Raw genomic sequence first — 26904 nt, 5'->3', positions numbered from 1 at the left:
CCCGGGTTATCTTTGTGTTTTAACTCAGTCAAGTTGAGGGTACCTCTGGTGTAGCTCGTTTGCAGGGTGCCCTTGTGAATTTTCCTAGGTAGTTTCCTCGATTGGCTCAGGCACCACAGTGAATGACCGAAACTGAATAGGAAAATAAGAAAACGCAAAGAACGTGGCGTAGCTCACTTTTCTTGGCCTTTCTCCCGACCCGTAGCCGCGCCCTATTACGACTGCGTGGGCGACTCGCCTATAAAAGTCAGTCTCGCAGCGTTTCTTCGTCACAATCTCTTACTGTTTGCGGAACGTGAGTTGTCCCTGGTGGCTTGAATTGCAGTGGCCGTGAAGATGGCGTCTACCAGCCGGTAAGTACGTCCAGCCGAGCTTGGGCAGCTGAGGGGCGGGCGGCGAGTGAGGGGCTTTGCAAGGTGGCTGCCGGCACTTCCGCGTCGGGCAAAACGCCGCGGAGGTGCGGGGAGAGGCGGCAGGACCGGCTGGCCACCCCGGACAAAGGCACTCCCAGACGCAGGGCTGACAGGGGTGTCGCAGGGGGTACCGAACCGCCGGCATTTCTCCGCCAGCGTCCTAGGCCGTTTTCTCACTCAGGCACCACCGTGTGAGGGCTCATGTGTCCTCAGCCCCTGTCCTCGCGTCTTTTACGGATATTTCACCCGTCCTTTTTTTCTTGTTAATTTTTTCTACGCTTGGTTTTTCATCTGTGGCTCAACAAGCCCGAGGGTCCGTGAATCCTCCTCTCTAAAGGGAAAGGGTTAATTTTAGGCCCCTATTGATCTGACAAGCCAGAAAGTTAGGGACGTCAGCATTGGTAAAGCTGAGGGAAACTGATTGCCATCCCCGAGGCCTTTTGAAGTGGAAGCTAGGGCATTTCTGAAGAGTTGATAAGTTCTCTTCTAAGAGATTTCTTTACGGATGTCGTTTGCATACTCTTGAAGAAGATCTTGCCTGCAGAAAATTTCGTTTGCTGGGAAGTCACTCTTTAATACTATGTTTTAAAAATGTGATGTACCCATATCTACAGGAAGTATATACAGTGCCATTAGAGACAGCCTTTAATCCTGTGACATGAAAAATGTTTGCAGACCCTAATTATATCTCTCATGATCACTGTGAGGTATATATTAGGATTTTTGCATAAGTGTAAACTGAGTCATGCCAATGTTGACTTATCCAAGGTTAGTGTTAGAACAGAGTGTAGAGTCTCAGATATCTATTTCCTGTTGTCACACTTGGCCTCTAGTTAACTCATGTATTAAAAGTATCAAATTAACTTCTGTAGCTTCTGGAAGGCAAGGTAGCTCTGGCATAATTTTTCGGATCTTGTTATCATCTCTGGAATTGAATTTGCGATGAAAGCCATTATCACAAAATAGTAAGCTGGAGAAATCCAGGCCCTTTCTGGTAAACTACCAAGGCTTACTGCTTTATGTTACTGTATTTTTAAAAGGTTGGGGGAGGAGGCAGCCTTAGCTAAAACTACTTGCACACAGCTCTTAAAGCCAGGGATACTTGTTCACTTGTTACTGAATTAGTAAACACTTGTTTGCTAATTCTGTGTTTGAATGCTCAGTCATTCTAACTGGGTGTGGCTCTGCCAGGTAAGGCTTCCTTGGAGGTAAATGGAGAAATAGCTTCCCAAACCACTTATCTATGACTTGTATTCTCTCATGGCAGTAGATCTGAAAGGTAAACATGGTCATATTTGGGCTCAGCTTTTGTATATAATAGAACAGGAAATGGTATTTGTAAGAAATGTTGTAATAGTTAAATATAGTAAATTCACTTGATAGATTCTTTACCAAAAGAATACATTTCCTTTGTGTGCCTTTATTCTCTTCATTAAAAAAAATCTTTGAAATATTTCTTTGAAGTAAATTTTTTTCTAGGCATGTCCAGCTCTTAAATGTATGTCATTGCTGTCCATCTGTTGAGTTTTTCTAGCAGTGAGAACAAAGGTAAATGTTAGTATTTCTGTCCTTAGCTTTTTTCCCCCTGAGGAAGATGTACAGTGACTAGGCTATGAAACTGCTTGGTGTTTTCACAGAGAAGAACACAAATGTTGTGACTTAAAATCTAAACTCCACCACTTATTCTGTGATTTTAGGAAAATCGTTCTCTGAGCATAATCTTTAAAATGGAGGTAATGCTTAATTTGCAGAGTTGCTAATGAAGATTAATAATATATGTATAGTACTAGACACATAGTAGGCACCTAATACATGATAGCTATAAAGTGAAGTTTGGCATTATGTGGCTTCTTAGGCAGCCTGAGTTATTTTAATCTCAGTGGTGGTGGTTTACTCCATTCCTTCCCTCTTGTTTCTCTCCCTTACTTCCCCACCACCCCACTCTTGTGCTTCCTCTTTTGTATTACCCTTGTGGGTAATTTCATTAAAATTGACTGCTTGAGCACAGTTTCATTTTATTTTGGATAGGTAACACATGCAAATCATACAAAAGCAAGAAGAAAAGGGAAAAGCAGTTCCTTCTTTCCCTAGCTCCTAGCCATCTAATTCTCCAAAGCAGTCATTGTAACCAGTTTCTTGGTGTTTTCATAGTGATTCTGTGATTTAACAAACATATGCATATAGTCCTAATCTCTCTTCTTCCAAAAAGTAGTCTAATATAAACACTGTGTGCTACCTTGCTTTTTACCTTTTTTTGTGAAATTAGCACACACATTTTAAGTGTATAGTTCAATTACAAAGTGAGCACATACACATAGCTACCACCCAGGTCTAGAAATCAAACACCACTAGCACCCTGGAAGCCTCCTTTATGCCCTCAATCATTACCCCTTCCCAAACGTAACCACATCCTGACTTCTAACACCATAGATTTGTTTTGCCTGATTTGAACTTTATATATAAATGTATATGTATTCCTCTGTGTCTGGTTTCTTTTATCAGCATTTTGAGATTTATTCATGTTACTGCATATAACTGTAGTTCATACTTTTTTCAGTTTTCTGTAAAATCCCCACCTTACTCTTTTCATTTAGGATATCTTTGAGATGTTTCCATATCATTTTTATATAGGTATACATGCACACAATAGTATGTCTACTTATTAATAGTATGAAATATATCAGTCCTTGGTATGCTGTGTGCCACATGGCTGCCCATTTTATGCATTTGTAATTACTGTTACTTTACTAACATTTTCCTTTATTTTTACATAGTTTTCTTTAATAATTTATACTAATTTCTTAATGTTTTATTTATCATAATTTATTAAAATATTTTCTAGTATAAATTTATGGAATAAACGTGAATATAAAGCAAACCTCCATTCCCTCTTTTCCGCAATGAAAAGATACAAGATGTGTTCTGGTTAACCTGAATATATAAATTTTGGGAATATGGATTACTTTATCATTTTTTCTGTGGGTATCACCTGTGTTGAAAGTTAACATTCTGAACTGTTTGCTACTTTGAGAAACTTTATCCAAAACCACAGATACCTATTTACATACTTGAAGAATGCTTGATGTTGTCTTTTATGTGTATATTTGTGATGGTCATAACATAACCTTGTTCTGTATTACTTCAGGTGAACTTTTAAAAAGGGCTTATTTTCAGTGATAGGCATTTGTGATTGTAAGGCCACATCCACAGAAATAATTACTAAATCTATGTTAAATATCTTTGATGCTTTTTAGAACTGATTCTGTTAGGTCATTTAAGGCTGATGTGACTTCCCCAGACTGCCTTATTTTCAAAATAAATTAATCAAACAAATTGTTAATATCACAGATAGATTAAAAAGTAGATCTTGAAACAATTTCTTGAGGTCTCACAAACTTAATTCTGGACTAAATGGAATCATCAGGTCCTAGCCACCTCTACCACCCTCGTTTTATACCTTTTAGGTTCAGTGTACTATTCTAAGTGTATTACCAAGGTATGCGCAAGTAGAAAACAAAGACTTGAAATTTATTCTCTGACCATAGAAATAAGTGGCAAGGGTCACAAACCCAGATGGTTATGTGTAAATGTTCCACATTATTATGGTAGCTAGTCATTTCTGTGTTAATCAAGGTTTATAAACATTTTAGTAGCCTACATGTTAAAAGAAAAAAACACTTGTTTTCCATTGAAGTTTTTAAAGCCTTCCATTCTGCAAACCAATAACTGTTCTTACAAAAAACAATTCCAATCGTATCTGTTAATACTAGCTAGGATTTAAAGTAACCTAACCTAGGATTTTTACTTTGAGAATTTAGCTTAAATGTATTATAAATGTAAATGTATTATAAATTTATTGGAAAAATGTTCAAAATCCTCCTCTTTTCCCCCCCAAAAGATTAGTACTTTGTTGCATGTTGGTTAGGAGGATATTAAAAAAAAAATTTTTTTTTCATTTAGTTTGGATGCTCTTCCAAGAGTCACATGTCCAAACCATCCAGATGCGATCTTAGTGGAGGACTACAGAGCTGGTGATATGATCTGTCCTGAATGTGGCCTGGTTGTAGGTGAGCAGTTACTATGGTTTTAACTGAAATCACTATTTGGGGCATTTTGTTTTTGTGTATTTTCCAAACTCTCTTTTAATGAATACATTCTGACTTTTATCCCCTACAGGTAATTCATATTTATTGTAAAACAAAAATAATTAGAAAAAAGGAAATAACTAAGAGTGAAATCAGAGACACCATATTTTATTATCTGTACAAATGCATATATTTCATAACGTGGGGTAGGAGGGAATATCTAAAATTGAGATAGCTGATTGAGAAGAAAAGGCCCTTAGTCCTTTGTCTCCTGCATCCTTAGTCTTAAACATTTGCACTCTTGTGCATATGAAATAATGAATAAATGTAATCTAACTTTTGTGACTTTGGTATATTTAAATATGATTTATTTCAGAGTAATAAAGGTAGATAAGCATGATTTATTTTGGAGTAATAAAGGTGTATCTTTATAAAGGTACTGAGTCTCATCCAAGGCCTTTTAGTCATCAAAAATGATTTAATTTTCATTTGCTCATACAGAATGATTTGTTTATGAATTTCTAGTGTGAAATTGTTAGTGTCAAAATAATACTTCTTAAAATATCACTTTTATTTCTACTTTCTCACTAATCTAGATATGTAGCATAACTTTAGGATAGAGATAGTCTGTTCAAAAATTTTCTTATGGTGGCGTTGCTGCCAGCACCTGAGAAAAGGAGTACTACTTTGAAGTTTGAAATACTCAAGGTTGAAACTGCTAGTAGGATTGTGGGAAGTATAACAGAAACATGGGTGGTGATATACTGTGGAAGTGTCTTGCTTGGAGGACATCTGTAATATTCATGCAAATAGGCTGCTTGCCTCAGACCTCCAGTGGGAGTTTTAAATCATACAGAGTTGTTAATAGGAATCGGAATCCATTTGCAATTATATTCTGCTCAGTAAGCAGTATTAACAGTTAATATATGCTAGGCACTGTTCTAAGTGACTTACATATTCACTCAGTTTATCCTTGGAGACAGTTGTGAGGTGTCTTCATTTTAGAGGTGCAGAAACTGAAGTTTAAGTAGTCTGGCAGTCTAGCTCCACTGCCTGCATGGGAGCCAAATTTCTATCCTGCTGTTGTCTTTTGTAATAAAATGAGTTCAATCTGAAATTGGCAAACTGTGACCTATCACCTGTTGTTATATGGTGTGTGTGCTGAGAATGACTTTTATGTTTTTTAATTTTGAAAAAAATCAGAATAATTTTGGGGACACATGAAAATATTATCAAATTCAAACTTCAGTACACATAAATAAAGTTTTATTGGAACATAGCCACACTCATTTGTTTATATATGTTCTATGGCTGCTTTCATGTTATAATAGCGGAATTTAGTGGTTGCAACGGAAACCATATGTGGTGCTCTCATCACATCATACTGCTGCTTAGTGCACTACAGATCCCAGTGAAGCAGTTATAAACCCCACAGCATTTTTGAGTGCCAGGCATATCTCCATACTGAAACATTTTATTTATTTATTTTGTTACCATTGCATACCCATCATGTCAAAATGAGAAAAAAAGCTGAACTCTGAATGTCATGCTCTTAAGGCACAGTGGAGCGTAGGTTATTTGTTACTGAATGAGATGGCAAAGCATTGTGTTCATTATGCAGTGATACTGTAGATGTGCCAGAAGAATACAACAGACGTTGACATTACCAGACTAAGCACTTATCACAATACTACTAACTCAGGAAAACAATGGTCAGAAAATTTAGAAAATGTATAGTGGAATATCTCATCGCAGCAGAATTTCTTCACAAAAATAAAAGAATAAAAATAAGTCAGTTTGGCCTCTTGACCTGCAAAGCCTAAATTATTTACTTTGGCCCTTTAAAGAAAAGGTTTGCTGACCCCTGAGTTAAATGAGAGCATTCTGTCTCTTCCAAAGTATTAAAATTGAACTGATAATATGTAAGAGTGAGACAGAGACAGAAGACTGAAGATAATTTCAGATTCTTGGGTCTCCTAACTTCTGTAGCCACTTAAAAAGAAGTAGTGCAAAAATGTTGCATTATATTTCCAGTCTTTCCATCAGCTTCACTTCCACTTTGACTAGCAAGATAGTTGGGTAAATAAAATTAAGCAACTGGAGAAGGAAGATACAATTCTCAAGGCTTACCTGCTTTTTTGTGCTTGGAATCCTTAATTTTCAGTTGCATTTTTCTGTTATATCTAACCAAGGGAAGTTAATTTTCTTTTAGTTTTGCTTTATTATTAGTCTTGAACAGCATCAAAACTACTATTTTTCATTCTAACTAAACCTACTAGGCTAAATTTTAAGACCTGAAAACTTAAAACTATAATCTGATTAAACTTCTCTCTATATAGAAATACCTGTTTATGATACTGGTTTTTTTTGATGTAAAATATAACAGACACTTGATTTAAAATATACAGTAGCCTTATTCACAGATATTGTGGTTAAATGTGTGATATGATGTCCTGCAAGTGAAGAATCTATTCCATGACTAGACAAGGGGAGGCAGGCAAGAGTCTGCTAAAAAAGTTCTGTTTTGCTAGGGATATCATCAGTCAAATTATGTTGAGAATAGTTTAATTGATCATGACATTCCATGGGTCTAAATTTTAAAAATAACATATACATACGTACACATACACACAAATGTATATCATTGTCATATATCAATAATAAATTTAGATTTGCATCATCTTCCTGGTTTAAAGGCATATGCTTTGTTGCCAGCTCAATTCAACCTTTATCTCTAATACTATGGAAATAGGGAAGAAATTAAGCTGGACAAATATTCTGCAGTCCATTGAGGGCATAAAATTTGTGGCTTTTTTCATGTTTGAGATATTGATGTTCATAGAGATTTATATCTAGACAACATCATCATGTGTTTCCTAATAATCTTGGTGTACATAGTTTGATTGTACTTGCCATGAAATTTTACATTGTATGAAAGTTTTTAGATTATAACATATTTATTGAATAAGCATTTTGAATAGCTTTCTGTTTAAATAATCACCAGACAACCTTAGAAACAAACTCTTTTAGAATTGTTTTTGGACCACTCTGTACTTACTTAATATTTAATATGTTCTTGAAACTTAAAAGCAGCCTGTTGTCACTAACTCCCCTTAATTTTAAACCCAAGACTAGATACTGCTCAACTGTTACCTTCAGAGCCATATATTATCCTTCTCAACTGAGTTATCAAGTAGGAGAGCCCATTACTATTATCTTTTTAAATGAAATTCATAATACAAAAAATATGTTTTATATAATATACCTTTTTTCTAGTCTCTAATAACACCTTTCTTACTGTCTTTCAAACCTTCATTGGTAGACTCCTTGAGGCCCACCACTCAGTCTTAAAACCAGTGCCATGTGTTTTAGGACTTTCTTAAAGCAACATCGTACTTTCAGGAACCAATTTCTGTTTCAGTAACATGACAGATCACCTCAAAATTTATTGGCTTATAACAACCCTTTCATTTTGCTCATAATTGTATTGGTCATTAATTTGGGAAGGATTCATCTGGGCCATTGTTTCGGCACTGGCTAGACCTGGAGGATCCACTTCCATAACGGCATCTTCATCTGCATTTCGATGCCTTTCTGTTCCTTGACCTCCTCACAGAGGTTTGTCATCCTCTAAAGCTTCTCCATAGTTGTGTTAGAGTAGTCATATTTCATACATGGTGGTTGGTTTCTACGAGAAATGTCCCAGGAACAAGTGTTTTCAGAGAGAACGGAAGCTGGACTCAAGTAGTTGAGGGCTATGCCTTGGAACAGGGTCACTTCTGCGTTCCATTAGTCAAAGCAGCCCTAGGACCCACCTAGATTGAAAGGGGATGAGAAATAGCCCCACCTCAATGTGAGGGTGACAAGGTCATGTTGCAGAAGAACATGTGGATGGGAAATATTATTGCTGCCATCTTTGGAAAATACAATTTGTTACATGTTTGATGTCCTGTTTAAATTTTCCCCAGTATTTAAATGGTTGTATAGTATTTAGTCTCTTAGGTAATTTAGGTTGTTTCCAATTTTTTGTAGCTGTTTGTAGTACTACTTATAACATGTAATGGTTTAATTGACTTTCCTCTTGTATTTGAATTATAAGATTGTTATTTTAGATGTATGAAGTATTATGATTTGTCATTGGCTGTCTCATCAGTGACCCTTAAGATATTGGTAGTGATCTCTAAAATAGGGCCAATTTTTAAAGCAAAGCTTTGTCATTTCTACCATGTTGGCTGTAACAGTGTGTGGGTTTTTTCCCCCAAATCCTGTGTGATTATGACACTTTAAAAGTTGAGCACTAGGTGGCAGTATAATCATATTTAGATTATCACTTTGTTCATAAGTTTGACCTTGTATATTGTTTGGGCATGATTTATAGGCTGCAAAGTGTAAGGTTAGTAAGCTGTCGTAACAGCTATTAAAACATGAAATTGGTTATCAAGACTTTTATAAATTAGGATTTCACAATGAGGTGTTGTTTAGAACTAGTGGTATCATTTCTACGTAAAGCCACTTTTTCTGTAGCATTTAAAATGGAATTCTTCCATTGTTTTTAAAAGTAATATAAGGAGGGCTTCCCTGGTGGCGCAGTGGTTGAGAGTCCGCCTGCCGATGCAGGGGACAGAGGTTCGTGCCCCGGTCCAGGAAGATCCCACATGCCGCGGAGCGGCTGGGCTCGTGAGCCATGGCCGGTGGGCCTGTGCGTCCAGAGCCTGTGCTCCGCAACGGGAGAGGCCACAACAGTGAGAGACCTGCGTACCGCCAAAAAAAAAAAAAAGTCATCATGAAAACAAAGTCACCCAGATTTTTTTCTGTTACCTTCTAAAAGTTTTATCATTTTGCATTTTACACTTAGGTCTATGAGCTAAGTTAATTGAGTTAATTTTTGTGAAGGGTATAAGACCTGTATATAGATTCATATTTTGCATGTGGATGTCCAGCTGTTTCAGCACCATCTGTTGAGAAGACTATTTTTATTCTATTGTCAAAATTTTGTTTAAAATTTCTGCTTGGCTAAAGACACTGTCAAGAGAATGAAAAGATAAGCCACAGACTATGAGAAAATATTTGCAAAAGACATATCTGATAAAAGACTATTATACAAAAGTTACAAAGAACACTTAGAACTCAACAATAGGAAAACGACCCATTTAAAAAATGGGCCAAAGACTTTAATAGACACATCCCCAAGATACACAGGTGGCAAATAAGCATATGAAAAGATGCTCCACATCATATGTCATCAGCAATGTAAATTAAAACAACCATGAGACACCACCACTAAACATCTATTAGAATGGCCAAATTCCAGAACACTGAGAATACCAAATGCTGGCAATGATGTGAAGCAACAGGAATTCTCATTCATTCCTGGTGAGAATGCAAAATGGTATGGCTACTTTGGAAGATAGTTTGGTGGTTTCTTATAAAACTAAACATAATCTTACCATATACTCCAGCAACAGTGCTCCTTGGAATTTACCCAAAGGAGTAAAAATCTATGGCCACACAAAAACCTGCACACAGATAATTATAGTAGCTTTATTCATAACTGCCCAAACTTGGAGGCAGCTAAGATGTCCTTTGGTACATGAATACATAAACTGTGGTACATCAAGGCAATGGAATATTCTTCAGTACTAAAAATAACTTAGTTACCAAGCCATGAAGAGACATGGAGGAAACTTAAATGCATATTATTAAGTGAAAGAAACCAATCTGAAAAAGCTACATATTTTAGGATTCTAATTATGTTACATTCTGAAAAAAGTCAAAACTATTGAGACATTATAAAGATCAGGTTGCCAGGGATTGGGGGAGGATGGGATGAATAGGTAGAGCACAGTGGATTTTTAGGGCAGTGAAATTACTTTATATGATACTATACTGGTGGATACATATCACTATACATGTCTCCAAGCCCACAAAATGTACAACATTAAGAGTTTACCACAATGTAAACTGTGGACTTTGTGTGATAATAATAAGTCAATATAGGTTTAATTGTAACAAATGTATCACTTTGGTGGGGGATGTTGATAATGGGGGAGTCTATACATATGTGGGCAGGGGGTGTATAGGAAATCTCTGTACCTCCTGATCAATTTTGTTGTGAACCTAAATCTGCTCTAAACATTAAAGTCTATTAAAATTGTGTAATTTGGAAATGTTGATTATACTGTTCTATGTATGTAATTAGTTTACTTTGTAAATCCTATTCAAACTTTTATATCCTTAATTATGGATATAATTAAGGATATAACAAACAATTATCCTTAATTGACTGATTTATTAGTTACTGAAAGATATATATTAAAAATCTTTCAGTATAATTGTGAATTTTTATTTGTCCTTGATTTTCTATCATTTTTTTTCCTTTATATAACTAACGTGAGACTGTATTATTTGGTACATACCGACTTGATATGTACTTGATACAACATGACAACTTAGAATTCTCATATCATCCTGATAGACTGACTCTTTTGTAATTATGAAAGCTCTCTATACCTATGAATACTTTTTTCTTTCAATTACAATTTTTCTTCTAATAAGATGGCTTTTATCAGTTTTTTTAGTTAACATTTGAATGGTATAGCTTTTCCATCTTTTTATTTTTAACTTTTTAGTGTACTTATATTTAAGTTGTGCTTCTTGTAAGCAGCATATAGTTGGAATCGATTTTATCTATTTCCTGTTTAACAATTTTGCTCTCTTTTAATTTAGATTATTTATTCCATTTAATATAGTTACTGATGTATACTATCTTTTATTTTTTGAATTTTATTTTTATTTTTTTATACAGCAGGTTCTTATTAGTCATCCATTTTATACACATCAGTGTACACATGTCAGTCCCAATCTCCCAATTCATCCCACCCCCACCCCCACCTGCCACTGCTTTCCCCCCTTGGTGTCCATACGTTGTTCTCTACATCTGTGTCTCAATTTCTGCCCTACAAACCAGTTCATTTGTACCATTTTTCTTGGTTCCACATATGTGTGTGGTTTGGTGTTTATTTGTCCTACTTCTATTACCCTTTTACTTTCTTTCCTTCAATTGAATTGGTCCAATTGGAATCAGTCCAATTTTAACAACTGAAGAATTATTCTAGTTTTCTCCTCTATCAGATTGTTGATTCTTTATCACTGTTCCAGGAGACACTGACAGTCCCACATCCCAGACAAAGCAAGATCTTTCCAAAACTTTAACTCTTATTCCCTTCCTAAATTTTGTGTAATGTATTTTTATTTTATATATATTTTAACTCCTACCAGTCTTTTTTTTTAACATCTTTATTGGAGTATAATTGCTTTACAATGTTGTGTTAGTTTCTGCTGTATAACAAAGTGAATCAGCTATATGTGTACGTATATCCCCATATCCCTTCCCTCTTGCACCTCCCTCCCACCCTCCATATCCCATCCCTCTAGGTGGTCACAAAGTACCGAGCTGATCTCCCTGCACTATGCAGCTGCTTCTCACTAGCTGTCTATTTTACTCACCAGTCTTTTAAAAGTATAGTCAATTTGAATTTATATTTTCTCACAGATATGCCTCTTCCAATTCTACATACTTTTCTTCTTTCCTGCCTTTCTTACTACAACTTGGTATCATGTCCTTTGCTTTAAAAACATTCTATAATATTTATTTTGGTGTTAATCAGGTGATGCTGAATTATCTGAGTTTTTGCTTATCTAAAAATGTCTTAATTTCACCTTCATTTTTGAACAATACTTTTGCTTGTCATTCTAGTCAAACTAGAATTCTAGTTTGACAGTCATTTGCTTTTGCCATTTGAAGATATAATTTTATCATTTTCTGGTTTCCATTATTTTTATTGGTACATTAGCTATGTCACACCTTTGAAAGTAATATGCCTTTTCTCTGATTGCTTTTAACATTTTCTCAGTCTCTGATTTCCATCATATTTATTATCATCTTTCTACATATCATTTTATTTGTATTTATCATGCTTGGAATTTGTAGCATTTCTTGAGGTTCTAACTTGATGTCTTTCATTAGTTTTGAAAACTTCTCAGCAAAGATCTTTTCAAACATTACTCCTCTCTTCTTTTTCCTTTTGGACTCTAATTAAACATGTGTAAACCTTTCTACCACTTCACAAAGTGAGTGTCTCTCAGAATATTTTCTATTATTTTCCATCATTTTGTCTTTCTGTTATGGATTATGGATATTTTCTTTTGGTCTATCACCCAATTCTCTAATTATCTTCAGTGTATATAATGTGATTATTAAGCCTAATGATTTAGTTTCAGTTATTATGTTTTTCAGTATGAAAGAGTCATGTACCAAAATGTTCATTGCAGCTCTGTTTACAATAGCCTGGAGATGGAAACAACCTAAGTGCCCATCATTGGATGAACGTATAAAGAAGATGTGGCACATATATACAATGGAATATTACTCAGCCATAAAAAGAAACGAAATTGAGCTGTTTGTAATAAGGTGGATAGACCTAGAGTCTGTCATACAGAGTGAAGTAAGTCAGAAAGAGAAGGACAAATACCGTATGCTAACACATATATATGGAATCTAAGAAAAAAAAATGTTATGAAGAACCTAGGGGTAAAACAGGAAGAAAGACACAGACTACTGGAGAACGGACTTGAGAATATGGGGAGGGGGATGGGTGAGCTGTGATAGGGCGAGAGAGAGACATGGACATATATATACTAACAAACGTAAGGTAGATAGCCAATGGGAAGCAGCCGCATGGCACAGGGATACCGGCTCTGTGCTTTGTGACTGCCTGGAGGAGTGGGATAGGGAGGGTGGGAGGGAGGGAGACGAAGAGGGAAGAGATACGGGAACATATGTATATGTATAACTGATTCACTTTGTTATAAAGCAGAAACACACCATTGTAAAGCTATTATACCCCAATAAAGATGTTAAAAAAAAAAAAAAAAGAAGCAACCTATTTCCCTCGCATGGTGACTGGCATGTCTCAAGTGGTAGGAATTCCATCATCTTGAATAAGGACTGCATAGAAAGCAGTCCTGGGCTTTCTATTCATATCATCCTCAGCCAGCTTTTTTTTTTTTCCTCCCTAATCCAACTTGTCTTTTTTGAGGCAGTACAAAGCAAGCACTAAAAGAAACTCATGCTAAGTTACTTTTGGGCCAAAAGGAAAATGTTATGAAATGAAGCATGTTGGCTAACTAATACTTTAGAGTTCTAGAGAGACTTAAATGATGTGAGTTAGTAAAGATAAAGTATTCTCTTTTTTTTTTAATTAATTAATTTATTTTTGATTGTGTTGGGCTTTCGTTGCTTTGCGCGGGCTTTCCGCAGCGAGCAGGGGCTACTCTTCGTTGCAGTGCACGGGCTTCTCGTTGCGGTGGCTTCTCTTGTTGCAGAGCACGGGCTCTAGGCGCCTGGGCTTCAGTAGTTGTGGCACTTGGGCTCAGTAATTGTGGCTCGCGGGCTCTAGAGCGCAGGCTTAGTAGTTGTGGCACACGGGCTTAGTTGCTCCGGACCAGGGCTTGAACGTGTGTCCCCTGCATTGGCAGGTAGATTCTTAACCACTGTGCCACCAGGGAAGTCCCTATTCAGATCAATTGTTTAAAATTAATAGACTATAAAAGTGGTTGAATATAAGCATATAAAAGTGGTTGAATTAAAACCACTGGTTAAAAGTGGTTGAATATAAGCATATAAAATACTATAGCAATTACTAATTAGAAAATGAGATTCTTAACAACAAAAAGGTTTAAATGTGACATACATGTAATCTGAAAGAAGACCTTGAGAAAGAGTATATTCCCTTGTCCAAGAAGATAGATAAAAATTGTTCTGTCACTCCCCCCAAAGTATATAGGTTTGATACAGTTTAATTCAAATTCAATGGTTTTTTGGTGGGGGTGAATTTTAATTTTTTGTTTATTAAGGTATAATTGCAGACAATAAAATTCAAAGATCCCAAATGTATGGTTTAAATTTTGTCATTGCATACACTGGTGTAACCAACACACTAATCAAGATATTTAGGGACTTCCTGGCAGTCCAGTGATTAAGGCTCTGGGCTTCCACTGCAGGGGGCATGGGTTCTATCCCTGGTCAGGGAACTAAGATCCTGCAAGCCTCACAATGCAGCCAAAAAAAAAAAAAAACAAAACATGATTAGACCATTTCCCTCATCTCAGAAGTTCCCTTATGCCTTTTTCTAGTCAGTCACCTCTACCCCACCCCCACCTCCAACCCAACCCAACCCAGCAATCACTGTACTGATTTCTATCCTCAGAAATTGTTTTGCCTGTTTTTGAACTTCCTACAAATAAAATCATATAATATGGTTGGTTTTTCTTATGTGTGTGTGACTGACTTTTTTTTTACTCAAAATGCACTTGTTACTGCATTATTAGTAGTTTACTTGCTGAGTTTTCCATTGTTTACATTTTCCCATTGATGGACATTGGGGTTGTTTCCAGTTTTTAGCTAATATGAATAATGCTGCTGTGCACATTTTTATATAAGACTTTATTTTAATAAATTTATTTCATTTTATTTATTGTTTTTGGCTGTGTTGGGTCTTTGTTGCGGTGTGCGGGGGCTTCTCATTGTGGTGGCTTCTCTTGTTGCGGAGCACGGGCTCTAGGTGCATGGGCTTCAGTAGTTGTGGCTCATGGGCTCTAGAGCGCAGGCTCAGTAGTTGTGGCTCACGGCCTGTAGAGTGCAGGCTCAGTAGTTATGCATGGGCTTAGTTGCTCCACGGCATGTGGGATCTCCCCAGACCAGGGATCAAACTCGTGTCCCCTGCATTGGCAGGCAGATTCTTAACCACTGCGCCACCAGGGAAGCCCTGTATGAGACTTTCTAAAAAATATTTATTTTATTTGGCTGTGTCAGCTCTTGGTTGCTGCGTGCGGGCTCTTTATTGTGGCGCGTGGGCTTCTCTCTCGTTGTGGTGCTCGGGCTCCAGAGCGCGCCGGCTCTCTAGTTGTGGTGCTCAGGCTCAGTAGTTGAGGTTCACGGGCTTAGTTGCCCAACCAGGGATTGAACCTGTGTCCCCTGCATTGGAAGGCAGATTCTTAACCCCTGGACCAGCAGGGAAGTCCCATATTCTTGTGTGAGATTTTTGTAGGCAAATACTTAGGAGTGGAATTGCCAGATCATAAGGTGGGTAGGTGCCAAAGTAGTTGAACAGTTTTAAACTGGTGTGAATGATTTTGGCAATTATTCTCAATTTCTTCTTGAAAAAATAAAGAGATGAAACTCATTGTTGTAGAATATAGTATAATATCTTAGTTAATACTCTTTAGACACCACTGATACGTGGATTGAGAACTGTGCGTGTGTGTAATACCTAGATGTACATATTGAATCTGTTTACCTTTTTGGATGGGGAACTTGATCAGAGTGTTAGAGATCATACTCTATAGATGGAGGGAGGAGTAGTGCTATTATGTACATAACAGTCCTGCTATGATTTTGGCTATTAAGAATCTTTATATATAGACTTTCTATCTGGTGTTAATTTTACAAAAATCAGTGTGTGGTTAAGAAAGGAACTGGTGAAAGTTGGCATGTTTCTCTGTTTCTAGAACGTGGAAGGCTTTGTGAGGTTGTGTGTTATGTGCACATGCGCTAATTGGCAGGCAGCTTCTTGTCAAAGGTTGATTATGCCCAAACAGTATGGCTGCCTTGTACACTTACTCCTTGAAAAATTCTGTAATGCAGTTTCCTTCCAGAGCAACTTTTTAAAATGCGACCATTTAGATGTTTTCCAAGAAAATCCTTTATGTATTCTGACTTTTTTTCTGAATGATCTGCCCTATTTCTTGTTACTCATGCACTTAATCTGGTGGTCTGGTTGTAGTTTCATGATGTGCTTTTTGAGTTATTTTGGAAATTTTATTTTTTACAAATGCTGTGTTTTGAGCAGTAACATATAAAAAGAGGGAATAGCTCTTAGCACAAACCACAGATTGTTGAATGAGTCATGTAGATCATTCCCACGTATGTGGAAAAATTACATCACTACCCAGTTCTGGTCTTTCTATTTATACTGTCCTAGGCCAGCTTTTTTTTAAATTTATTTTCTCCCTAATCCAGCTTGTCTTTTTTGAGGCAGTACAAAGCAAGCACTAAAAGAAACTCATGCTAAGTTACTTTTGGGCCAAAAGGAAAATGCTGTGAAATGAAGCATGTTGGCTAACTAATACTTTATCATATTTAGAGTCCCACAGAGACTTAAAAGATGTGAGTTAGTAAAGATAAAGTATTCTCTTTTTTTTTAATTAATTAAAAAAATTTTTAACATCTTTATTGGCGTATAATTTCTTTGCAACGGTGTGTTAAGTTTCTCCTTGGCTGCGTTGGGCTTTTGTTGCTGCGTGTGGGCTTTCTCTGGTTGCAGCGAGTGGGGGGCTGCTCTTCCTTGTGGTGCACGGGATTCTCATTGAGGTTGCTTCTCTTTGTTGCGTAGCATGGGCTCTAGGTGCGCGGGCTTCGGTAGCTGTGGCTTAGTGGTCTCTAGAGCGCAGGCTCAGTAGTTGTGGCTCACAGGCTTAGTTGCTCCGCGGCATGTGAGATCTTCCCAGAGCAGGGTTCAAACCTGTGTCCCCTGCTTTGGCAGGAGGATTGTTAACCACTGCACCACCAGGGAAGTCCCCAAAATATTCTCTTAATACAGCCATTGTGTTAATTAAGATATTAAAAGTTAATGATGACATTTGATTTTTTTTAACTTAAATTTATTAAGTAACTGTAGATTTGAAGGCCACAGTAGTTTTTTGTTTTGTGTACATTTGTGTTTTCATTTCACTGACTAGGAAAGTTAGATTCACTTTTCTCCCTTTGAAAACATGAAGCATGGAGACACTGTGGTATCACTTTGATCAGTGGATGCTATTAAAGGGAATTAAACTTTGTCTAAAAATCTTGTTTTGGGGGACTTCCCTGGTGGTCCAGTGGTTAAGACTCTGGACTCCTAATGCAGGGGGCCCAGGTTCGATCCCTGGTCGGGGAACTAGATCCCGCACACCGAAACTAAGATCCCACATGCCACAACTAAGACACAACACAGCCAAATAAATAAATAATAAAAATAAATATTTTCAAAAAATAAAAATCTTGTTTTGGTGTTTTGATAGAAATTTAGTGAAAAGAGCTTGTAGTGGAATAGGCACAGTATGATATAATTTTAATCTTACAAAAAATATATATATATACATGAATGAAAAGACAGAAAGAATATATGCCAGAATATTTACAGTGGTTGTCTTTGGGTGTTGGTAATACAGGTAATTTTGTTTTGCTTATATAACTATTTTTTGTAAGCAGCTATTCTTCTGTAAAAAGGAAGAAAAGTCAGTCTCTTTAGAGTGGTCTCTTGGAGACATGGGCCTTGCTTATTAGTATTATAGTAAAGTTCAGTGCACAGTTACAGATTTTGTGTTTCTTTCAGGTAAGTTTTAAAAATGATTATTAATTTATGTAATTAGAATTGCTTCCCAAGTTTAGCGATGTTTGCTTTTATGAGGAGGAAGCAGAGAAATCCATCATGACCATCCCATCAATTTAACTTTTTCTCCTTATTTTGGGCCACCTGCCCAATCTCTGATCCACAGAAGTTGCCTAAACTGATCTCTCTGCTTCTGCTTTCCTTGGTCATTCTTATTGCATAAGGTATGGCAAATGGGGATCCTATCTCTATCCCAGTTCCCTAGTGACAGGGACACATGATAGTCCAAGTGAGATCTGGTTATTCCCAAGTGATCTGAGCGTTCAGAGAAAAACAGATTTTCCCAAAACCATCAGGAATGAATGATTCTGTTGTGTATTTACCTGTTTTTTTAAATATAACACTAAGATCAGATCACTGTACTCTGTTTATAAGCATTTTAGTTAATGTACTATATATAAAAACGTTTAGAAGATTTAGCACAATCTACATGTAGTTCCTTCCTTCTGTTCTCTCCCTGCCTCCTTTGCTGTCCTACTGATCCTACTGATCAAATACTGCAGCAGAGCACTCTGATATTGATCCTGTAAAAGTCTAATATGGAGATTAATATTTTACAACTGGTGCTCTTCTTATTCAGAATGAATGTCAAAATGTCAGAATGTTTGTTATCTTATTATTTTTATAGCAATAAATAGCTAATATCAAACAACTTACTTTGAACTTGTTTTTAAGCACTTCATGTGTACTGAACCTGTATTAGCTTATTTAATGTTTAAATCTTTAAAATGAGGTTATTGGGGAAATTTAAAGCTGAGGAAGTGAAGGCACAGAAATGAGGAAATTTGTCCAAAGCTAAGCAGCTAGAGTCCACACTGTTAACCATTACATTAATTGACTGTCAATACCAGACTTATTTTTTTTAAATTCCTTCCTTATTTATTTTTTAATTGGAGTATAGTTGCTTTACACTGCTAAGTTTCTGCTGTACAGCAAAGTGAATCAGCCATGTGTATACATATATGCCTTCTTTTTTGGATTTCCTTCCCATTTAGGTCATCACAGAGCACCGAGTAGATTTCTCTGTGCTATATAGTAGATTCTTATCATTTATCTATTTTATACATAGTAGTGTATATAAATCAATCCCAGTCTCCCAATTCACCCCTCCGCTTGGTATCCCTACTTTTGTTCTCTACGAATACCAGACTTTTAACTACTGAGGTAACTTACTTCTGCCATTCCTTTCTCCTTTCTGTTTGTTGTGTATAGGCACAGATGAAAATGATCTGGTTCCTGCTTTCAGTTTTATCACAGCTGGTGGAAAAGCTCATGTTTTACGAATGCAGTATAGAACAGATTTTGGAATACCATTCGCGTTTCAGTTTTAGCTGTGTAATCTTCGGCAAATTAGTTTTATTTCTAGTGTAGCAATAAAAGTGGTACCTACATTTTATAAGGCTTTCAGGATTGAAAGAGAACATTTACAAAGGGCACAATCACTAGCATATGCATGTGTTCATGTTAACTCTTGTCTGTGGTTGGAGGTGTTACCAAGGCATTGAGCATTCCCCACAAAGCAGTCATCTACACCAGATCTACCCATGTCTGGCTTCTTGCTTACTGATTTCTAGGCTTAAAGTTTATTCTTATGAATTATTTGGCCCAAAATATTTTTTCATCAAATAGTTACTAAAACATACCCTTAGGCTTAGTTCTTTGCAGAGCATTGCCCATGAAAACTTTGTAATTTTTTAAATGTTAAACTATGTGTATTAATACCATTGTGAATAGTGTTTTCTGTTTTTTTCCATGCCTGTTGCACATTTTGGTTCTTCATGGTTATATTACTTTATCTTTGCATCACATATGAATAGCTTTATTTTGCTATTTGTCCTTATTTTGACTAATTCTTTGTTCCAGGAGTTAGAATATGATTAATCATAGCATAATGTTTAAAGAGGGTTATTATTGGACTGGCACAATAGGAATGCTATAGGACAAATGCCTGAAACAAGATACTTAAGCTGAAACCTGATGTTTGTGTTGAGATTTTCTGGGAATAATAGGGCCGAGTTGGGCATTAAGCAGCATTAAATAAATCCCATCTTGACAAAACAATTTAGACTTGCACTTATATTCTCAGGTGACCGGGTTATCGATGTAGGATCTGAGTGGAGAACTTTCAGCAATGATAAAGCAACAAAAGATCCATCTCGAGTTGGAGATTCTCAGAATCCTCTTCTGAGTGATGGAGATTTGTCTACTATGATTGGCAAGGTAATAAATCCATTTGGCAGGAAGTACCAGGTACAGACTGACTAAAGACCTGTTTGGGAACTTTGCAAAAGTATCAGTCACTGCCCCAGTGAGTAATCTTGATCTGAGAATAAGATTTGCCAGTACTACTATTGTGAATGATGGTTGCCTTATGCATTTCTTCCATTTCTTAAATGGGAGACCAATAGATTGAAGTTACAGACTCTTTGTATCTCAGGCCCTTGTTTTCATGAAGCAGTTTTGCACAAAAAATTGAGTGTAGTATGTTCTTTGAGTTCATACTGACATGTTCCTTGAATATTAGGAATGTTTTCTCTTTTTCCTCGATACCACCTGAGATAAATTGGATCTCAGTGTAGACCACTTTCTAATGTTGGTGAATTTACTTTCCTCATCAGTAAAGTGAGAATAATACTACTTTATAGAGATATTGAGGGTTACATGGGAATGTATGTAAAGTATCTATAACACATGTAGTGTGTAGAATGTGTTCAATAAATGGTACCTGCTGCTATTATATAAAGCAGGAGCATAGTCTTCCTGGCAGCCTGGCTGTTTTTTGCTCTGTTATCTGAATTGGAAGTAGTAGTGGCATTATTCCAGAGGACTCATCAAGGAAGTATATGCTATTTTAGGACTGAATCTGTACTACTGCATAGTCTATTTTTAAGAAAGTATTCAAAAGTAGGTCATTATTTTTTCATGGTCTATAAATTACATATTAAGTTTGAAAAATGGTGTAGGCTAATTTAAAAAGTTTATAATATTCAGAAATATTTTAAAGTAGGAGGTTTCTGTGTTTGCTTTAGCTTTACAGGCTGGAAAAAAGTATACTAAGGACAGTTTTAAATGTTTAAGATTGTAACTAATTAATGCTGTGACTTTTTTAATGTTTAATTTTTTTCAATAGGAAATACATGATTCAAAAACAAAAATGTAAAAAAACCACAGTGGTTTTTCCTCACCCTTGACCCCTAAACTGTTTCTGTTGCAGCCCCCTTTCCCTGTCAGAACAGGTAACCACTAATATTAGGTTCTTCTGTTTCTTTTGAAAGTTGTTTATGCCTATATGGCAAAGAAATTTTTTTAAGATGGTACATTTGTCATGTTAAATTTCTGAATGTATTGGTATATTTCTGGACTTTGCATCCTTTCTCTAACCTGGTCTAGTTAGTCCAATGCCACCCCACACTGTTCTGATATCTGGCTTTATTGTCCTTTTTCAGCATTTTCTTCACTTGTCTTTTCCATTTAAAGTTAGGATAACTTTGTTTAGTTTAAAAACAAAAAACAAAAGTTGGGTATTATTTTCACTGAGTTTTGTTAGATTTGCAAATTGCCTTAAGGGAAAATTGACTTCTTAAGGAAAAAATCTTGTTATCCAGAAATATAGTATGCATTTCCATTTCCTTAGGTCATATGTGTCCTTCAGTGGATGTTTTAAAAGTTTTCTTCATCAAGGTCTTGCATGTTTCTTAAGTTGATCCTAGATATTTTATCTTTTTTTGTTGCTGTTGTAATTGCAGCTTTTTCTTTCATCTTCTAACTGGTTGATTACACATATGTACGCTATTGATTTCTATTTGTTAATTTTGAACTTGCCCCTCTAATGAATTCTCTTATTATTTATAGCAGTTTGAGTGATTTTCTTGAGTATTCTAGGTAAATACAAAGGTAGTATCTGCAAATAGTTTATCACTTCTGTCTCAAATTTGTACTTCTCATCTTTCTCTTGCTGAGTTTTAATATAATTATACTAATGTAATTAATATAATTGTTATATAATAACATTATATAATTAAAATTACATCATGTTGGTTAGTTTTTCTAGTACAGTGTTAGAAAATGGTAGTGGTAGGAGGTGTTTTTGTCTTCTGACTTCAGTGGTAATGCTGCTAATGTTTCTTCATTAATCATTGTGCTGGCTTTGGACTTAGGAGTTTTGTTTGCTTAACTTTTTTAAGCACCTTTGGAGATAATCATGTGACTTTTCTCCTAGGTCTATTAATATGATGGTTTATATTATTAGGTTTTCTAATAATATATTTACATTTAAAGTATTTGCCAGAAAACCTCTTTAAAACCATCTTAACCTGGTACTTTTTCTTTTGAGGAATAGAGAGGTTGCTCAGGGTAGATTTCTTGGGTAATATGGAGTCAGATTGTATAAGTTAAGTTTTCTTAGAAATTGTTCATTCAGGTTTTCAAAGTTTTTTGCATAAAGTTACAAAACTTTGTTTTATAGGGTACAGGAGCTGCAAGTTTTGATGAATTCGGTAATTCTAAGTACCAGAATAGGAGAACCATGAGTAGTTCTGATCGGGCAATGATGAATGCATTCAAAGAAATCACTACCATGGCAGACAGAATCAACCTCCCTCGAAATATAGTTGTAAGTTCTTGTCTTTAAGCCATGCTGGTTTTGACTTAGCATAATTTAGTGAAAACATGAAATTTTGCTATTGTGGCTAATTAAGTGGCCTAGAATTAATTAAACTTAGTTTCTCTGCTTTGAAGGATCGAACAAATAATCTGTTCAAGCAAGTGTATGAACAGAAGAGCCTGAAGGGAAGGGCTAATGATGCCATAGCTTCTGCTTGTCTCTATATTGCCTGCAGACAAGAAGGAGTTCCTAGGACATTTAAAGGTAAGTTTTTAGTTGCTTAGATATAAATGTTACCTATTTCATATTAAAGTGACAGACCAAAGTTAAGCAGCTTTGACAGTAGGTAGATAAGTCATGTCTTCCTGGTTACATACAGTAATCCACCTAAGTATCTTTCTAAACACCACCTTATTTTATTCCTTGACAAAAATTCTGTGATCATACTGATCATGTTCTTTTCAGGCTGTTTCCCATGTAAAGTCATGTTAGTCCATGTATGCCCTCTGTTCTTTGCTAGTAGGATCTTCTGACTATATCTTGTGCGCTTTGAGGCCTGGCATCAGAAGCCTTTGTAGTAAGTCTGTACACTGGATGCACAGAAAAGTTTCCGCTCCCAGCACAGGTCTCTACAGGTGAGGGAGTCAAGCCTTAGAAAGCATGAATGAAACTTTTTCTCTTGAGTTAGTTTGTATTTTCACACTTCGGTTGGAGGCTTTGCGAGAACCAGTGTTTTTCATCTAATTTGTAGTTTACCCATGAAAATGTTACAGCTTATTCACAGTGTTGCTGTGATACTTACACATTTTAGCTTAAGACTATAAAATTACCCTTCATTCATCCATGAATATTTTTTACGTTTTCTTGTGTCAGAGTGAAGAGGCAGTGACCATTATCATTACCATCTTTTGGGTTATTACAGCTAAAACTAAGGCTTTTGTTAAATTTATTCTGAAAGTGGTAGTTGAATTTTTAGAATAACAGGGTCAAATATTTGATCTCATTTTTCTATAGCCTGTAATCTCAGGGATTGCATGTACGTATGACATTGTGTAACTTGAGAAGCCTTCTTTAGTTTATTTTCTTTCATCTTCTTGACATACTCCTTACAACAGATTAATACATAAATATCAAAGAAGATTTTGATTGGTTGAAGAAACTTGCATGAATTGAAACTTAAGTTAATATTTTGAAATATTAAAACCTACATTTAACTTTTTAAAAACTTCTTTTAAGTGTAATAAACATTTCAATTAACAGAAATTTTAAATTAGCTCTATGAGAAGTATCACTGAGAGGATTAGAGATGGATCTTTAAGGCATGATTGAATTTTGCAATTAGAATATATTACTTTTATAATCAGAAATGATAGATTTTACAGTAAACTACATGGCCTATGTGGATTTATTTATTTAATTTTTTTCTCTTTTTAGAAATATGTGCCGTATCACGAATTTCTAAGAAAGAAATCGGTCGATGTTTTAAACTTATTTTGAAAGCTTTAGAAACCAGTGTGGATCTGATTACAACTGGGGACTTCATGTCCAGGTTTTGTTCCAACCTTTGTCTTCCTAAACAAGTACAGATGGCAGCTACACATATAGCCCGTAAAGCTGTGGAGTTGGACTTGGTTCCTGGAAGGAGCCCAATATCTGTGGCGGCAGCCGCCATTTACATGGCCTCACAGGCATCAGCTGAGAAAAGGACCCAAAAAGGTAGGATTGTTCATCAGGAAGGGTAGTGATGAAATTAATGAAGGCTGTAGTATGTGATTGTATTTCCATTTTAAGTACGAAGCAGGTACAGGCCTACCTGGTTCTGTTGCACTTTGCAGATACTGCTTTTTTTTTTTTTTTTTTTTTTTTTTAAACAAATGGAAGGTTTATGGCAATTCTGAATTGTCAGATGATGGTTAGCATATTTTTAGTAATAAAGTATTTTTTAGTTGAGGTATATGCATTGTCTTTTTAGACATAATTCTTCTGCACATTTAATAGACTGCAGTATAGTGTAAATATAAATTTTATATGTACTGGGAATCCCAGAAATTGCTGTGATTTGCTTTACTGCAGTATTGGCTTTATTTCAGTGGTCTGGAACTGAACCTGCAGTATCTTTGAGGGATGCCACTAAATATCCAGAGCCCATGTTTAAGAGGTAGTTCCTTAGCATCAAAACTTAAGAAAATACAGCATTTTAAGTGTCTCATAAATATATTTGGAGGCATAACCCTGTGTACAGACTTAACTTTTTTTTCCATTTGAATTAAGTAATTAATTTTAGTTTGTACATTTTTCATTTTTAGAAGTTTTTATTTGTTCCCCCTAAATTCTCCTGGTTATTTTGAATAGTCTCTGTTTTTCCCCTCAAAACTTAACTTTTTAAATCTTGAGAGGAGGTGGCCATGCTTTGTTTCTCATTGGCTGGCATGGTACCCTACAGAGAGGCACACTTATAAATATGTGTTGACCATCAAGTTTTAACTTTCTGTGAAACCTGTTCTTTCTTCTTTTGTATGCTATTCACAGTTTCTTCGTGCAAATGCTAACATAAGTAGTTAAACCTTCTGCAGCTATTTTTGAATTTACTGTTGTAGAACTTTCAAGCAGAAGTATTAAGTGAATTTCTTTACAAGTGTGCATTCATTAATTAGTTCCATGATCCTCAAAAAGATTTATAAAGAAAAGGGAGCAGTCAATTCTAAATTTAAAAGTGAGGTAGTGAAATTACTTGCTGCCCAGCAGCCAGTTGACCTTCACATAGTTGACATTGATTGGTATTTATGTCTAGAAAAATATAATGCAACATACGATAAGGAAATTTAAAATTAGCTAATTGTGCACTGATGGCAGCATCCACACTGAAAAGCTATAAAATCTAACCGATTTGAACTGGCTCTGAAAAGATGGTAAAATGAGTTTGTATTAAAGGGTGTGTTTAAAAAATCTATTTTGATTAAGTATAACTAACCAAATAATTGTCAAGTGGCAGTCCTTTGGGACTTGGTTTAAAAAATGGAAGGAAAATATGACACTGACTTTGAATGGTAAAAGTGGATCCTTGGATTCTGTAATAGACTGTAGAAATAACTCATGTGAGCTCAATATATATGCTCAAGTATGTGTTTATAATAGTGAAAAACATCTATATCATGCTGTAATACACAGCTGTTTGACCTCAGATACGTTAAGTAGAAAAAAGAGGCTGTAGAAAAATACTTATAGGGACTTCCCTGGTGGTCCAGTGGTTAAGACTCCACGTTGCCAATGTAGGGGGCCTGGGTTCGATCCCTAGTCAGGGAACTAGATCATCATACATGTCGCAACTAAAGATCCTGCACACGGCAACGAAGATCCCACGTGCTGCAACTAAGACCCAGAGCAGCCAAATAAATAAATATTTTTTTAAAAAAAGAAAAATACCAACATGATCCCATTTTGGTTTTAACCTAACAAGAACCTCTTAATAAAGGTTTAGCTAGGGGAGACGTTGCAGGGGAACTTTTAAACACAGAACTAATAAAGTGAATTTCTTTACAGGAATGTATTCATAGACTACTTCTGTGATCCTCAAAAAAATTTATTGTGAAGAAGTCAGTTCTAAATACAATGAGCAATATAATAGCTGTCACACATAGTGCTATGCCTTGAGCACTGTTTAAATGTTTTCCGTATAGTAAACCTTTTAAACTGATTCGACAATGCTTTGCGAAAAGTACTAATACCATTATTATTGTTGTTACTGTAGCCCGGCTTTCTACTTTTTAGTTTTTGAAAATATTTTTGTTTTCTTTTTCACTTAGACGTGTTATAGTACCATGTCTCACAAATGCAGGTAGTAGAAGGGGAGGTAGGATGGAAGTTAAACTTAATATTTTGATTTTTGTCTTTTAGAAATTGGAGATATTGCTGGTGTTGCTGATGTTACAATCAGACAGTCCTACAGGCTAATCTATCCTCGGGCCCCAGATCTGTTTCCTACAGACTTCAAATTTGACACCCCTGTGGACAAACTACCACAGCTATAAATTGAGGCAGCTAATGTGAAACTCCTATGAACACTGAACTTTTGCCTGTTGTACATAGCCTATACAAAGTGCTGGATTGAGCCTTTAATAAGGAAAAACGAAAGACATGGTACGCATTCCAGGGCTACATATTAATTGCTTGGCATTCATGTGTATATACTAGTGAAACATATTTAATGAAATTTCTTATTCAATTTGCTTTCTTTTGTAGCAATCTAGGAAACTGTATTTTGGAAGATATTTGAAATTACGTAATTCTTGAATAAAACGTTTTTCAAAACTAAA

The 26904-nt window shown here is 35.8% G+C and overlaps 1 protein-coding gene and 1 non-coding gene across 2 annotated transcripts; both read left to right on the top strand.

Moving 5' to 3' along the window:
* The first annotated feature begins 271 nt into the window (after positions 1–271).
* GTF2B (general transcription factor IIB) lies at positions 272–26904 on the top strand. Its single transcript, XM_007468506.1, has 7 exons — positions 272–353; positions 4374–4480; positions 20075–20208; positions 22454–22600; positions 22726–22855; positions 24026–24307; positions 26486–26904. Exons 1-7 carry the CDS (start codon positions 337–339, stop codon positions 26617–26619), a joined length of 951 nt encoding a protein of 316 aa, XP_007468568.1. The 5' UTR covers positions 272–336; the 3' UTR covers positions 26620–26904.
* TRNAR-CCU (transfer RNA arginine (anticodon CCU)) lies at positions 17421–17493 on the top strand. The gene has a single exon. It is a non-coding gene; the product is annotated as a tRNA-Arg (tRNA).

This window comes from Lipotes vexillifer, unplaced genomic scaffold (assembly GCF_000442215.2).
Source record: "Lipotes vexillifer unplaced genomic scaffold, Lipotes_vexillifer_v1.1 scaffold490, whole genome shotgun sequence".
Classification (NCBI taxonomy): Eukaryota; Metazoa; Chordata; class Mammalia; order Artiodactyla; family Lipotidae; genus Lipotes; species Lipotes vexillifer.
The sequence above is the reverse complement of the archived record's forward strand: the minus strand, read 5'-3'. Positions and strand labels throughout refer to the sequence as shown.

What these genes read in the sequence shown, in the direction of transcription:
- GTF2B (XM_007468506.1), top strand. An exon ending in ACCTCCCTCGAAATATAGTT is followed by an intron (nt 22,601 to 22,725) that starts GTAAGTTCTTGT and finishes TCTGCTTTGAAG; the next exon opens with GATCGAACAAATAATCTGTT. An exon ending in TGAGAAAAGGACCCAAAAAG is followed by an intron (nt 24,308 to 26,485) that starts GTAGGATTGTTC and finishes TTTGTCTTTTAG; the next exon opens with AAATTGGAGATATTGCTGGT.